Source organism: Cupressus sempervirens, chromosome 4 (genome assembly GCF_028749045.1).
Source record: "Cupressus sempervirens isolate cs-2001-9-10 chromosome 4, ASM2874904v1, whole genome shotgun sequence".
NCBI classification, from domain to species: domain Eukaryota; kingdom Viridiplantae; phylum Streptophyta; class Pinopsida; order Cupressales; family Cupressaceae; genus Cupressus; species Cupressus sempervirens.
In genome coordinates, this window is record NC_143121.1 from 806,348,772 (window position 1) to 806,366,140 (window position 17,369).

Sequence of the window (17,369 nt, forward strand, 5' to 3'; positions counted from 1 at the left end):
AATGGTGTTCAAAGGAGTTTCTTGCATGTTTTGATATTCCATGTGCAGTTGATATTAGTGTTTATTGTCTTTTGGTGGCTTTAGGTTAGCATTGTTGGAGATTTTACAGAGGAGGATATTGAAGGTTGTGTACTGGATTATTTGGGGACTGTAACAGCTCGTAAAAGTGACTTCAAAGATGCTGATGAATTTCCTATTACATTTCAAGCTTCTCATACAGATCTGCAAAGCCAACAGGTAGAAAACGAAGTGATATAAAACTGGTAATGTCTTCATAAAAACTTACTAAAGAGATACATGTTGTAAACTGAGGTTTAAATTCAGGTCAGTAGCAAAAAAACTTAGAAAACCATAGCATTTGAGGAAAGCATTTAAATCATACCATGTGATTGTCACGCCAATAAAGGGGTTAAAGAACATTTATTTCACATTTTTCAACTCTCTTTACAAAAATGGAGAACAAAGGGAAAGTTTGTACCTTTGCCGAATTTTTATTTTTACTTTTTATTTTCTGAGGGGGCGATGGAGCTTTTGGCCAACATAAATAATTTTTATTTTCTTTGGGAAGCATGAAGCTTTAGCTATTAAAAAATTTATTGGCCAACAAAAAATAATTTTTATTTTCTGAGGGTGAAATGGAGTGGAGGGAGCGAGCGAAATGATTTTTCTCTCCTTTTTTTTCAATGCTTCTTTTTAAAACCACAGTGGGGCAGCAGCATACAATGTCCAGAGGAAGCTCCTCTTGTGTGTTCTCTGTTGTGATACGAGATGGGGTGAACGAGTGAAGCACTCTAACCAAGTCTCAAATTCTTAAAAAATGTACCTTGCAAACAAGTGCAAGCTTTTGATTGGAAATACCTGTCAATATGAAAAACTGACCTACCGGTTCAGACTGGCATGGCCTACAAACTGCTTGTTTCGGCACATTTTTGGAAACAGTGTAAAGTTTTTAGTGAAAAACCAGTTTGATGAGAAACTCGTCTGTGGCTAGCCGCAGTATTTTCCTTTTGTTGCTTCTATGATCAGCTATAACATAGTAGGATGTCTTTGATATTCCTTGTCAAAGCATTGCTAACAATAATATTTTATGATCAGGAAAATGTTGTTTTTAAAGTGTATAATAGTTGTCAGGGACTTATTGTCATCTATTGTAATTGCTGTTCATGTTATTTTTTATATTTCTGATGCCTGCTGACTTTGGTCATTATAGAAGCTAAGTAATTGAGATGAAAAGTTTCATGAGTTCTCATACTCACCAAATTTTGTGTGGTGATAGGTTTTCTTGAAGGATACTGATGAAAGAGCATGTGCATATATCGCTGGCCCAACTCCAAATCGCTGGGGTTTTACTATTGATGGTCGCGATTTAAATGACGTCATTGAACCAGTACCTATTTCTCTGACAGGTAATTATGTGGTTGAAGGCATTCTGTTCTTCTGAAGATGACTATTTAATGCCTTATAGTTTATTGGCTTATGTATTCTCATGAAGATAACTGTACCCAATTGTTGTTTATGTTCCCCATCCTCTGTGGGACAGCCAAAAAAATGGTTGTGCTGCCCCAAAAAAAAGAAAAAAAAGATGATTGTGCTGCCAAAAAAGAAAAATAAATAAAGATGATTGTGCTTATTGAAGGGATGAAACTTTAAAAAACACTGACAACCATTGCTAAAATATCAGAAATCTCTCAGATAAAGTTGCATTTGGTTGAAATTACATAGGTTTAGTAGAATATTGATGATACAGGAGAGCACAATTGCTTCCAAAATCAGATTATGCAGGTACCAGTCATGAGATTCGCTCCTCATAGATCTCTCCTTGCAAATATCTGATTATATACATGACAGTTCATTTGAGCCTCCTAACTTCACAAGTACTAAACCAATGTTTGCTCCTATATCTGATAAATTAAATACATGAAGTAATAATAGAGACTTAGCAGGTCTGTAGTAATATATATCTTTATTCACACATGAAATTATTTCAGGTGAAGACCCAAGATGATCAGCCCTGGATTGGAGTTGATCTGACGGCATTGTACTACTTTTCTTGATGATACACAATATGTTTAGAGGAGCCAACAGCTGCCAAGAGGAACACAACTGTCAACCAATTGATGCTCATAACTACCTGAGAATGGCAAATGAACAATTCATAATAATAGACATTGTATGTTGACTACAACTGATGCAGGAGCATCTTGGGTTTCTTTGTAATCCTGTACATTAGTTCATTCTGCCTAGTTCCAATTGGGCCGACTTTGCTCACATTTGATTTTGGTATAGTTAATTATATTTGATGAGGGCCGACTTGTGGTTTCTCTATTATCTAGAATTATCCGTAAGCCATTTTGGCAAGTATAAGTAGGGTGTTTAGGTTTAGGGTTAGGGCAGATTTTTGGGGAGAGTTCAAAAGAAAAAGAGATATGTGGATTTAAAAAGCTGATTTGGAGATCTGGAAGTTGTGCATTTGTAATTGGCCGTAACTCAGAAGGCCTTACAGCTGGGCATGTATGCTGAATATTTGATGAATCAATAAATATATCCTTGTTCTCTCTTTCCTTGGTGTTGTTCCTCGTGTTTTCTTCCATTGTGTTAACTTTTGCAGGGTGGCTTGGATAGCTGGGTGTGCCTTTGGCCCTAGTTATTCATCCTTTGCCTGCATCAGTTGGTATCAGAGCCCGAAGTTCATCCTTGTGGAGATTGGATCGTGTAGAACCTTGATTTGGATCTGGTTGTAAGGTGGCAGATTTGTGGATTTGACCTATAACTTGCAGAGGGTTACGATCTTGCAGGAACCTGATTTGTAAAGATGGTTCGTGGTAGAGGAAATAATGTTGATAACGCTATATTGGATCAGTTAAGACAAATTGCAGCCAGATTAGATGCTGTGGAGACAGCCTAGAGTAGAGGAGCGCATCATGAAGATGTAAGTGATGATGAAGCAGCAGCACCAAACCATAATCTAGAACCTGAAGAAGATCGAGATGAGGAAAGATTGTTGCGATTATTGTCTAGGGCAAATTCAAAGCCTGTTGTAGAAGTTGTTCCTTATGATGGGAAATTGGATAGAAATACTGTGCTAGATTGGATCTCTAATATGGAGAAGTTCTTTGAGTATGAAAACACTCCTGATAATAGAAAGGTGAAGATTGCAGTCACTAGGCTAAAAGGTCATGCATCATTATGGTGGGAGCACTTGCAAACTGATAGACAAAGGAGAGGAAAGGAGAAGATAAGAACTTGGCCAAAGATGGTGAACAAGGTAAAGAACAAATTCCTTCCTGCTGATTACCAAGTTAGCTTATTGAGAAAGATGCAAAATTTGAAACAAAGGGACATGACTGTGAAAGAATATACTGAGGAATTCTATAGATTGGACATCAGATCTGGACATGTGGATGATGATGTTGAGAAAATTGCAAGGTACATTAATCGATTGAGATCTGGAATTCAAGATGAGATAAGTTTTGTGAAGTTGGAAAGTGTGGAAGAAGCATACCAATATGCTTTGAAGGCTGAGGAGATCTTGACAAAGAAGCATGAACAAAGACAAAGAGGTAGAGGTGGTAGATTCCAAAGAGGTAGAGGTAGATCTTATGGAGAAAGTAGTAGATCTGACGATTCTATGCAAGATAAAGTCAAATCTGAATGGAAGAGTGATGATAAAGGCAAGACTGAATGGAAAGGTGGTAATTCTTACCAAGGAGGCACTAATTGTTACCGAGGAAGAGGTAATTCCTATTCTAGAAGTGGATTTCATGGTAATTATTTTAGATGTGGCAAAGAAGGGCATAGATCTTTTGAATGTAGATCCTCTGAAAGTGGAGAGAATAATAGAAATGCTGTGATTCAAGAAGACATTGAAAGTTCATCAAGTGGACCTGAGGTTGGAGAAAATTTGATGGTGAGAAGAATCTTATGTAATAAAAGTGATGAGGAACCTGTTTTAAGGAGAAGTCTTTTCAAGACAAGATGTAAGATGGCTGGAAAATGTTGCAAAGTGATCATTGATAGTGAGAGTTCTACAAATTTGGCATTAGAAGAGCTGGTTACCAAGTTGCAGTTAGAGAGGTTGAAACATCCCAAACCTTATCATGTTTCATGGATCAAAGATGAGCATAAGATATTGGTAAGTGAGCAATGCCTTGTGAAATTTAAAATTGGACATTATGTTGATGAAGTTTTGTGTGATATTATGCCCATGGATTGTTGTCATAATTTGTTGGGTAGACTTTGGCAATATGATAGACATGCTATACATGATAAAATATTGAATCAATATACTCTTTGGGTGAATGGGAAGAAACAAATATTGTTGCCTTTGATTGAAGTTCCAGATGAGGTTAATTGTACTACTGTAAAGATTTGTATGGTTAATGGGAAACAATTTGAAAAGGAAGTGAAGAAGAATCAGGTTTGTTTTGCCATAATTTCAAGAAATCCAAGTTTTGTCAATGAAGGCCAAGTGCAAGAGAATAATGCTAACCAAGTGCCAGAAGAAATTGCAGAATTGCTCAATAAATATAAAGACATTATTCCTGATGATCTTCTTGATGGATTACCTCCAGTAAGAAGTATAAGTCATTGTATGGATTTGATTCCTGGAGCAAGTTTGCCAAACAAAGCACCATATAGATTGACACCTACAGAGAATGAAGAACTTAACAGACAAGTGCATGAGTTGTTGCAGAAAGGTTTGATCAGAGAAAGCTTGAGTCCATGTGCTGTACCTGCTGTATTAGCACCTAAAAAGAATGGAGAATGGAGAATGTGTACTGATTCCAGAGCCATTAACAAGATAACAGTGAAATATAGGTTTCCTATGCCAAGGATGGATGACATAATGGATTGTTTAAGTGGAGCAAATTATTTTACCAAGATTGATTTGAAGAGTGGTTATCAATAGATCAGAATCAGAGAAGGTGATGAATGGAAGACTGCTTTCAAGACAAAAGATGGTTTGTATGAATGGTTGGTTATGTCTTTTGGTTTGACTAATGCACTTAGTACTTTCATGAGGTTAATGAATGAAGTTTTGAAAAGATTTTAGGGTAAATTTGTGATTGTTTATTTGGATGATATTCTGATATTTAGTAAGACTAAGGAAGAACATCTTGAGCATATTAGACAAGTATTGCAGAGGTTGAAAGAGGAAAAGTTGCTGATTAATCTGAAAAAGTGTTCTTTTATGCAAGAGGAGATTGTGTATCTGGGATTTGTGATTTCAGCTAATGGTTTGAAGATGGATCCTGAGAAGGTTAAAGCAATTTTGGAATGGCCTACACCTGAGAATGTGAGTGAGGTAAGATCATTTCATGGTTTAGCTAGTTTTTATAGAAAGTTTATAAAGAGTTTCAGTGTTGTTTGCAATGCTATGACTGAGACAATGAGGGGAGATAAAAAGGAATTCAAGTGGACACATGGAGCTGATAAGAGTTTTGAGACTGTGAAACAAAAGGTTGCAGAATTACCGGTATTGGCTTTGCCTAATTTCAACAAAGTATTTCAAGTTGAATGTGATGCAAGTGGTAATGCAATAGGAGTTGTATTAAGTCAAGAAGGTAAGCCTGTTGCTTTCTTTAGTGGAAAGTTGAATGATGCTAGAAGGAAATATTCTGTGTATGATCAAGAGTTTTATGCTATTGTTCAAGCATTGAAGAAGTGGAGACATTATTTGATGCCTAAGGAGTTTGTGTTGTATACTGATCATAAAGCTTTACAATATGTGGGAAGTCAACATAAATTGAATCAAAGACATATGAAGTGGGTTGAATATTTGCAGAGTTTTACATTTGTGATTAAGCATAAGAGTGGAGTTACTAACAAAGTTGCTGATGCATTGAGTAGAAGATGTTCTTTGTTGACTGAAATGAAGGTTGAAGTTCTTGGTTTTGATGAGATGAAAGAGTTATACGATGCTGATCCTGATTTTTCTGAGGCATGGAGAGAGTGCAGAGCACCAAATCTGACAGATCACATAAGTAAGTATGATGAGTATTTCATTCAAGAAGGTATGTTGTTCAAAGGCATTCAGTTGTGTATTCCTAGAAGTTCTATGAGGTTGAATCTAATTAAGGAAAATCATAGTGGTGGATTAGCTGGACATTTTGGAATTGATAAGACATTGGGTTTGCTGAAAGAAAAATATTATTGGCCACAAATGTATAAGGATGTTCAAAAATTTGTAAAGACTTGTGGAGTTTGTCAAGTTGCAAAAGGAGTGAGTCAAAATACTGGTTTGTATACACCTATTATTGTTCCTGAGAAACCTTGGACTGACATTAGTATGGATTTTGTTCTTCGATTGCCTAAGACAATGAAAGGGTATGATTCCATATTTGTGGTAGTGGACAGATTTTCTAAGATGACTCATTTTATACCATGTAAGAAGACATCAGATGCTGGGCATGTTGCTGAACTTTTTTTTAAAGAGATTGTGAGATTGCATGGATTACCAAGAAGTATTATTTCTGACAGAGACAGTAAGTTTGTTGGATATTTTTGGAAGATTTTGTGAAAGAAGATGGGTAGTGAGTTGAAGTTTAGTTCTACATTCCATCCACAAACATATGGACAGACAAAGGTTGTGAATAGAAGCTTGGGTAATTTGCTAAGATGTTTGGTTGGAAATAAGCCAAGTAATTGGGAGATGGTATTGGCACAAGCTGAATTTGCATATAACAACTCTGTGAATAGGAGTACAGGGAAGACACCTTTTGAGATTGTTACTGGAATGCATCCTAGAGGCATATCAGATTTGAGAGATGTTGTTGGTGAAGAAAAGAGAAGCGCTGCACGAGAAGAATTTGCTGATTTTATGGAGTCTTTGCATAAGGAAGTGAAGTTGAGATTGGAACAAAGTAATCAGAAGCATAAAGAGAATGCTGATCAGTCTAGAAGACACCATGATTTTCAAGTTGGTGATGAGGTGATGGTTCATTTGAAGAAAAGAAGATTCCCCAGCTAGAACATACAGTAAACTGAAGATGAAGAAATTTGGACCTTGTAAGATCTTGAAGAAGTTTGATAGTGGTAATGCTTATGAAGTTGAGTTACCTGATGACATGGATATATCTCCTATATTCAATATTGCTGATTTGTATAAGTATCATGAGTCAGAGGATGAAATTGTTGTACCTGATGATTATCCTAAGAAACAAATTGAAGAGGTTGAACAGATATTGGATCAAAGAGTTGGTAAGAGCACAGGAGGAAAAGATTACTATGAATATTTGGTGAAGTGGAAGAATAGACCAGTTGAAGATGCTACATGGATTTCTCAGCCTGAGTTGGATTCAACTCAAGTTGTGACACTTGCATGATTCAGGAGAATCATTTTTTCCCAACCCTGGTTGTCTCTGATGCAGGAGCATCCTGAGTTTCTTTGTAATCCTACACATTAGTTCATTCTACCTAGTTTCAATTGGGCCGACTTTGCTCACATTTAATTTTGGTATAGTTAATTATATTTGATGAGGGCCGACTTGTGGTTTCTCTATGTTCTAGAATTATCCGTAAGCCATTTTGGCAAGTATAAGTAGGGTGTTTAGGTTTAGGGTTAGGGCAGATTTTTGGGGAGAGGTCAAAAGAAAAAGAGATATGTGGATTTAAAAAGCTGATTTGGAGATCTGGAAGTTGTACATTTGTAATTGGCCGTAACCCAGAAGGCCTTACAGCTGAGCATGTATGCTGAATATTTGATGAATCAATAAATATATCCTTGTTCTCTCTTTCCTTGGTGTTGTTCCTCGTGTTTTCTTCCACTGTGTTAACTCTTACAGGGTGGCTTGGATAGTTGGGTGTGCCTTTGGCCTTAGTTATTCATCCTTTGCCTGCATCAACAACCAACAGAACAATGTGTTGCGGTCACCTTATCCAATTAGCACAAGGGTTGCTCTTATAAATCTTAATATTCCATGCCGGCGAGTGTACATAAATCATTTTAATGGCTAATCCCTTATCGTCTTTCATATTTCTGGATGCAAGAATGAGCGTTTTTGGCATAATAAGTACAGAATACCAGACAACTTCCGCTGTGATTGGATGGATGTACATTATGGTGTGTGCCAGAATCTTCAAAACCATCAGTTTGAATTATTCCCCTAAAATTTGAGATGGCACATGTGGCTGGGTGAAAATGGCACTTGGATGGGGAAAATTGCCATTGACAATGCCCTAATCAAGCATAGAGATGTTATTGCTTCAATGAATTAGTTGTCAATTTTAATCACATGGAAAGCCTGTTTATTGTAGTATTAAGTGGACGAGTGTGTGGATATGTGGCAAGCAGAGATTGGTCACAGAGATACTGTTGGCAAATGGTGGAAGTTGGAAAGCTAGGTGCAGAAGTGCAGTTTGCAAAGGTGGAAAAAGGACCTGCAAGTCCGCAAGACAAGATTGTGGAGAAGAGTAGATATACAGGGTGGGATTGCATGGAGGTTAGTAGGTTGCAAGAAGAGAAAATTCCACAAACAAAGAAGGTGGAAAAATGCGGGATCTGAAAATTTGGAAGCAGTTTGCAAGATTGTTGAATAAGCAAGAAAGTCTACAATGTATGTTTGCAGAATTGCAGAGATGAGCGTAGTTGGTAGTTTTGCAAACTACACATTGATCAAGGAGTTGTGCAAAGTTTGCAGATGTGCTGAGTAGTTTTGCCATCTGCAAACTTGAAGTGTGGAGAAAGAGTTTTGGAAGACTAAGGAAAATGAGATGCAGATGTGCAATGCAGTTTCATAATAAGTTTGCTAATTTCAAGCAGGGAAGACGGTTCTATAAAGGATAAGGAAATCAATCGTGTAGAAACGTGAAAGTAGTTTTGTAGTTTGTAAAGTATACGTGTAGCGGAGGGTTTTGCAAAGGTATCAGACAGGGAGGAGAAGTCCGAAGTAGTTTCATAAGTTGCAAATTGTGAGGAGAATGAAGAACACAAACACCAAGGAAAGTGGGGATGTAAACGTGTGTAGTAGTATTATAGTCTTCAAATTGCAAAATTATATGAAGACTCCATATAATTCTTCAAGCATAACTTAACTATTTTACTTATAAATTCCTCACTTTTGGAATATTTGTGTACATCAAGGCTGTCTAAGACTTGAACATTATAAATTGATTCACCAACTGAATTTTTAGTTTGATCAACTTTGATGCTACTTCTTAAAGGATGAACTCCAAATATCGAAGACAAAATGTCAATAATATCAATATATGATTGGGGAAACTTAGGAAACAAAACTAAATGAGAAGCACAAAAGTCACATTAGAGGTCTTGACTCTTGATGCTAGGGGCTGTTATGCAAAACTAAAGGTTCAAGAGGAAAAACATTGAGGGTTCCTTGGTTTTTACAAAATACTAGGGATATTGCACGGGCACCAATAGGTACAAGTGAAGACTTTTAAAAAGCTTGTTCTAGATTGCTCTATTATCATCATGGAATGGGAACATTGTAGAGTACTTATCTGCATTTTTGTTCTATAGAGGCATGCAAAAGAGATAGGCATCGAAGAGAAGGACATAGCAATTAGTCAATGGTTGTATACAACTGGACTTATTTATGTACTATGAAGATGAGTAATCTGTGAAGAAGGAACATACTTGAAACACACAAAGGTGTAGCAAGTGGCCACATAGGAATTAATGCCATGATAAGGAAAATACTTCTAGGTCTACAATGGCCAAACGTTCTTTGAGACAAAGAAATAGGTTAAAATGTTATATACCATTGACGAGAGATTTCATGTGTTCACGACCATCTTGTTGAAAGTTTAGCATCAGTCAAAGTAATACTGAGTATCTGAATCTATTATGCTCTGATATACATATACATATACATATATGTATGTATGTATATAAGTTACACAAGACATGATTCAGATCAGGCCTCTCTTACTGCTGTTGCCGATTGACATCGGGTTACTGTCATTATTGATATTACTGCTGTTGCCAATTCTCATCAGGTTACTATCATTATAACATTGTTATCTCCGATCAGGGATCGGGCTCCATTTATGTTGCAATTGATATACATATTAAGTATTATCGAACATGTTTTATTTGGCGTGATTAACTGCCAGTTATTTATGCTGACTAACGGTTGTGACCACGTAGGGGCATGACTCTACGTGGCCACCTACGGGGAAATAACCCTTCATCTTATATAAGTATTTGCTCTCTTCGGTGGATAAGGCAATATCAATACATAACATACTTGCAGTCCCAGTACCGCAGAGTAATATTGCAGATTATCAAATACATTCTTTTCAGCATTCAGTATTCCAGACAAAGCACATTGGAGCATTCTGAAGGTACAACCCTGCTACACACAAACAATAAGAAGTAAGTAAAGTCTGATATAATCTGATATTCTTTCTATCAGAGATCCTATAAAACTAACACATCTCAACTGTAGGAGTTATTCAAAGAGTGAAGACTAGAATCTATTGGTCCATTGAAAATAAGAAAAATGTACACTTGGAAGAATGTTATGGCTGTCCCCGAATACACGAACAAGTGAACCAAAAGTTCCTTGCTAGATAACAATGTTTAGGGTACAAATTAGTCTAATGATTCGCACATAGTTATCAAATCTGCTTTTCAATCCCACACCACAAGTCATTGAGTTGGGCACTTGGTGAATCATGTGATTTGGCTTATGAAAGTAAAATTCTATTTTTTTTAAAACTCCCCTTTGAGTCTATATTAGCTAAGGGCTAATGGTCAAGCAGAGAACATAAACAAAGTACTTGTATGATATATCGATTATTAAAAAACCTATGGGATTAAGGTAAACATTTTCAAAGTGATTGCTTAATTACTAAGTTGTGGGTTTGGATTTGGGTTTGAGATACGCATTGAAAATTCGTTCAATTTTTTTGGGGGTGGGTTGGGGTTCATCCGTCCAAGAACATATTTAAAAAAACAAAATGTACGTGTGTACATATGCAACAACAAATAAGTCTATACGCCACTATGCTAATAGTAAAGCAACATAGCAAAGTACACCACCACATCTATGTTTCAATTCAATAGGATATTAATTGCATCATTTAGCCATACATATAACATGATACACTTGCTTGGTCACATGCATTGAACTTATTTTATTATCTCCATATCAAGGGGACAGTTTGAGAATGAAAGGAATAATAAAAAAATAAGATAGTTATCTGAAGTTTTTATTTTGTATTGGTTAGAGGATTTCTAACAAGCTAGATCAAAGGTTAAGATTCAAATTTTAAGCTTGGTTTAAAGATATCATAGCTTTTTTAAAGAAATTCCTTTATAATTGTCAATTTGGATTTCCTCTATAAGGAAGTTTTTTTTTCATTCATATAGGTACACGTGACATATAAACCATCCTTCTTGGCATTTTTAGTAGTCACTTTTATGGTTGAGAGGGTTGAGTAGACCAAATTGGGCAAAAAAACACTTTAAAAAGGTTAAAAAGCCTGTTTTGAGACCAAATTCAGCCTGGGTTTGGCATTGGGCAGCAAATTCGCCCCAAATTCCGCCTGGATTTCTCTGATAGAATTTGCAGCAAATTTGTGGTTTGCAGGTGAGTTTGGGGTGAATTTGACAAGGACCAAACTTTGCAAAAAATCAAACCAAACTGTGAGGGTTTCTAGAGAGAATCTGGTAACTTAGCTTAATTGTGATGGGCAACACATTCAATAAAGTCCTTTGCAGCTGATGTGTGGTTAGGAAGTAGTGAGACTAATGGATAATGATAGATTGGGAAATCAAAATGATGCTACAACGAAGGAAACACAGGCAAGACAAGCACTTATGAAGAATGAACGTCAAATTGGGTGTGCTAGTGCTCAAGTACAATGGGTAATGATAAATTAAACCTGGTAAGCTTAAACAATTACTGATTCGAAGCTGGCTGAGTGGCAAACATTACTAAGGCTTAAACTTTAAATTTATTTTTTATTGGGGAAAGTTCTAGTTTTGACAAAAAATCCCAAAAATGTTACAAGAATATCCTTTTTAGCTGGCAGCTCAAGAATTTGGCTGATTGCCTTGTATAAATGTAATGTCCCCTTCTCTGCGCTAGGCCTTTCTGGCACCTTGTTGGTCTATCTTCCCATCCGGATAGGCTAACAACATTGATCTAGAGGATGCCAGCTAGTCACAGACTTTATTTGGTTTCATTCAGGGAAATATTAAAGTTCGAGGAGCTTTTCTATAGTTAAATCACTTTATTTGATAAAGTGGATTTATAAAGTTACTTTATGAATTAAAGTCATTTATATAACAAAAGTAACTCAAGTGACTAAAAGACGAAAATGGTTTTTATCTCACATTGCCTTGTTGTTTGTGCTCTCCCTCATATCGAGGTTATAAAAGCAGTGGGCTTTCTTGGGATTGTCACCATGAAAGATACTGCCATATTGAAAGATGAAATTGGTTGCTTAAATGTGACTGGATTTTCTTATGGACGAAACTCCTAAAGAAAAAATTGGGAGACTGGAAGTAGCCCCAGGGTTCTCTTGGAAGATTGTACCCAGGTTTAGGTATGTAATTTGCAGTGTACTACATTGTTCAATCGAGCCTACAGTCAAGAGTAAATTAGATAGTAGTAGAAGCACTTGTATGTTCTTGCTCCTAGCTAGAAAGTTGTATGTTCAGTCTCTAATGTCTAAGGATGTGGGAATTGTGCGGCACTGGAAGCAACAAATGGTGATATCAGTATAAACACAGAGACTAAACCGAGGAGGTCGGGTCACTATTGGTAAGAGGACAAAAGCGGTCAACACCCGTGCGTAGTATAGCAAAGATTGTGGGCTGCGAATAACACTAACACTAAGTGTAAGGTTTTAACAATATTTACCACCAGTCATGTTATAGTGGGGTGAACGCACAGTAGGGTATAATCAACATTTCTGATCATTGCGTTAACCAACACTAACACGACACCCGATGGGCATAGTTGATGGCCACGCGTTCTACAAGCATCACGACTAACGGGTGTGAGAATGCCTCAAGCAACACCGTAGAGGAGTAGGAAGGCCATAGGCCCAGACATCAACTTTAGGTTCCTCTTTCTTATTTACTGTATTTTGTTTGAACATGTGACTATATTTGTTGTCCAGTTTGCTAGTTTGGGTGATGGGGATTTCCATCTACTAGCTATTACGTGCTCTCTCTAATTGGTTAAATAAAATGTACGAAAGTGAATGAATATGTAATGAAATGCAATCAGCGTGATTCATGTATTATCCTCCCACTTTTATATTAGCACAAACTGTTACCGACATAACAGTGGAGGTTGAACTTGTAGCTTGGTTTAACAACACTCACTCTTTGTGTTTGTTCTTTTGCTTAGTCTTCTTTTATTTCCCGGGTTTGGATTATTATAGTGGTATTAGAGGCACATGACTTGCCAACTAGTGGGTAAACTATTGGAATTAAAGGCTGGATAAAATAGGAAAAATGTCAAACTAGGCATGAATAGAGAGCCATACAATTTTCGACACATTTGACCTGAACGGACAGGATCTTCAGACCAGATTGATATTGAGGACAGTTAAACAGCTGATGAGGAGCTAACCCTTGAGACAAGCATACAGGTTGAATAGGTTGGACAGGTTGAACAGGTACATGTCACTCAAATGGCTCAAGATGCTAATGATCAGGAATGGGAAGTGAGGGAAACGTTGCGTGCTATTAGAGATGAACATAATAATATCGCTATTGCACTTCAACAGCTTACAGGTATTATGCAACAACTAGCCTCGATAAACAGGAGAGCACCGAGTCATCACAGTGGAGGTGGTAGGGTGGTAGGATCAGCGCGGGCTGCTAGGGTCCCCACACTAAATATTGACAATGCTATTGATGTTCATTTTCACTGAGAATAATGTTGAGGAAGAGATAGCCCAACCTGCGGCAATAGGCTTACTTCCGGGTAATGTTATGGCTATGTACAATGAGTGGGATTTGTTCCCTGGTCCAGTTAAGCAGAATTTGACCTTTATTCAATACATGAATAAAAAACGGAGGCAGAAAGGATAGAGTAGGATAGGAGGCCTAGGGCACATAATAGAGACTTGAAGCATGCCATAAACAAGTTATGCCTCCTCGTTTTTGATGGCAGTAGTAAGACGTTTGCTAGAGCTTGAATTCACAAGTTAAACATCTACCTGACACTTAAAACCCATGTCGGAAATGGAAGCCATTAGATTTGCCACAATGCATTTAAAGGGAGCAACATATGATTGGTGGCATCAAGGGTTAGTCACCCAGGATCACGGTCTCATCACATCTTACAAGACTTTCAGCTCTAAGCTGAACCCTCGTTTTGATAGGAAGGATATTGTGGTCCACTACAGGGATTTGGCGTAGTTGTAACAAGGTGGATCTTTAGATGATTTCATTGATGAGTTTTAGTGGATCTCTGTTATGGTTCCAGATATGACAGAAAAGTGTAAGGTCATGTTGTTCATAGAAGGTTTACATGACAGATTTAGGGGTTTGGTCAAGGTCCTTAAACCGGACACCTTGGATGATGCTATTAAGGTCGCACATGATCTGGACTCGCCTTCTTCAATACTACAACCTCCTATGAAACCTTATAGGGGGTCCACTTCGATCTAGAAGAAAAAGAATCATAATAAGACTTCCCCCCAAGGTTGGACTTTGATACACGAGATGAATTGAGGAGTAAGAAGCTATGCTTCACTTGTAGGGAGCCGTGAACACCATATCACAGGTGCCTTGGTAAGGATAAAATACATTATGTCAAGGTTCTTTCGAAAGAGGAGGATGAGTAGTAGGGAGACAGTGATGTTGATGACAGTGATGAGGAAGGAAGCGAGGAGCAACCTCCTAAAGAGAGGAAGAAGGAATCCACTCCTGGATAGTCCCCTATTATAGCTTCCCTTTCTAGTGATCCCACTGTTCACCCCATTCGTTTGAAGGGCGTAGTTAGAGGGCAGCATATTGTGTGCCTCTTAGATATAGGTGCAACACATAATTTCATAAGCACACGCTGAGTATCAAAGGGAAGGTTACAGGTTGATGATATACTTGAGTTCGAAGTTAAGGTAGCAGGGGGTGATAGATTAAGGTGCATAGGAAAAGTGCCAGGGCTTTCAATTTACTTTGATGACTATCTTCTAGAGGTAGATTTTTATGTTGATGATTTGGATGGGTTAGACGCCATGTTGGGTAGGTAGTGGTTACAGACTATCGACAGGTATACAGTTGATCATGGTAAGATGTAGCTGGAGTTCTTACATGAGGGTCAACAGGTGATTCTGAAGGCCGTGCCAAAGGGTGAACCCAGAGTGATTTCAGCTCACAAGATGGAGGCGATTATGAGGCATGATGACATGGAGTGGGTGGCACATTGTTTCATCTCCTCTAAGGCTACATTAGGTTCAGGGTAGTAGATGCACCCTCGGGTATTTCCCCAGATAGAGGGTTTCAGCATATCATCGAGTTGGAGGAGGGCACCAAGGCTGTCATTACCTCTCCTTATCATCACCCTAGGCACTATAAAGAGGAAATAGAAAGGACGATTAAGGAACTCTTAGACATGGGACACATTAGACCTAGCTCCAACCCTTTTGCTTCTTCGGTAGTTTGGGTGAAGAAGGATGGTACTCTTCGCATGTGTATTGATTACCGTGCTCTCAACAAGAGGACCATTAAGAATAGGTACCCTATTCTTTGCATTGATGAGTTATTAGATGAACTACATGGGGGTAGTCTATTTCTCGAAGATAGATCTTCGATCTAGATACCATCAAATATGTGTTCGAGAGGAGGACGCGCATAATACAACTTTCAAATGCCCCTATGGACACTCTGAGTTTTTGGTGATGCCATTTGGGCTCACTAATGCGCCTGCCACATTTCAGTCATGCATGAACCATATTTAAAAAAAGTAATTGCGCAAGAGTGTGTTGGTGTTCTTTGATGATAGCTTGATTTTTAGCAGGATTTGGGAGGACCATTTGCAACACTTGAATGAGGTGCTTAACATTATGGGGAAGTATTCATTGTTTGTGAAGGAATCTAAATGTGAGTTCGGATTGACTGAGATTCTTTACCTTGGAAACGTGATTGGTGCAAATGGGGTTAAGGTACACTAGGAAAAGATACAAGCAATCCTAGATTGACTACCTCTGAGGAATGTATCAGATTTGAGGGGTTTCCTTGTTCTTTGCTCTTATTACAGGAGGTTCACTAGAGGCTTCTCTCAGACAACAACTCCCCTCACCGATCTCACATAGAAAAGTGGCATTTAGGTGGACGAATGATGCAGAGGTAGTCTTTGATAGACTCAAGAAGATGATGAGCACATGCCCGGTTCTAGTACTTCCCGACTTCTCTTGCCCCTTTGTCTTAGAGTGTGATGCTTCAGGAAACGGAATTGGCGCAGTTCTAATGTAGGATAGGCATCTGATAGCTTATGAGAGCCGGAAGTTGAAGGACAGTGAGAGATTGTACTCCACCTATGACAAGGAGATGGTAGCCATTATGCATGCCTTAACCAAGTTTAGACAGTACTTGGTGGGTAGCAAATTCACGGTTAAGACGGACCACAACAGCTTGCAATATTTCTTAGAATAGAAGGATTTGAATGAAAGACAACAAAAGTGGGTCAGCAAGATTTAGGCCTATTATTTTGATATTGAGTATGTCAAGGGTAAGAACAATATAGTCGTTGATGCTCTTTCCGGGAGACCTCTAGTAGTAGAGTGTTGTTCCATTTTAAAGATATCAATAGATTGGAAGTCCCTATTATTGGTTGAGTATTCTAAGAATACTCAAGCTTGTCAAATCATGGATGGGCAACTCCAGGACAACAGGTACAAGATAATTGATGATATGATTTTTTATAAGGATAGGATCTACCTCATGCCCGAGTCTAAGCTCAAGGTAAAAATTATGAATGCCCTTCATGATGCGCCAACGGCCAGAAACCTAGAATTCTTGAAAACCTATAGGCAAGTCATAGAAAGGTTTTCATGGAAGGGCCTCAAGGATGATGTCCTTCAACATGTCAGAGAATGCTAGACTTGTCAGCAAAACAAGTCAGAGGACGAGTTCCTAGCCAAATTATTATAGCCTCTTCCTATTCCAGCACAAAAATGGGAGGGTAAATCCATGGACTTTATTATAGGACTTCCGAGAGTTCAAGGCAAAGATTCCATTTTTGTAGTGGTGGACAGATTGACGAAGTTTGCTCATTTCTATGCTATAGTGGCAGACTGGTCGACCTCTCAAGTAGTCGTGTTGTTTTTATGAGAGGTTTTTCATCTACATGGCCTACCTTGGACCATTATAAGCGACAGGGATAGCAAATCTCTCGGCACTTTTTGGTAGGAGTTATTCAGATTGGCAAGTACAAAATTGA

At 37.9% G+C, this 17,369-nt stretch overlaps 1 protein-coding gene across 2 annotated transcripts in view; it reads left to right on the plus strand.

Annotated features, from left to right (window-relative positions):
- Positions 1-17,369, plus strand: part of LOC149563845 (Insulinase (Peptidase family M16) family protein) — a 170,570-nt gene that overhangs the window by 120,356 nt on the left and 32,845 nt on the right. For both annotated transcript variants that reach the window (XR_016364117.1, XM_089826971.1), the window contains exons 17-18: positions 85-237; positions 1,277-1,406. Coding sequence is in view for 1 of the 2 variants with exons in the window: in XM_089826971.1 (XP_089683097.1) it covers positions 85-237; positions 1,277-1,406 (283 nt within the window). In the remaining variant the exon portion in view is untranslated. The remainder of the gene's footprint in view (positions 1-84; positions 238-1,276; positions 1,407-17,369) is intronic.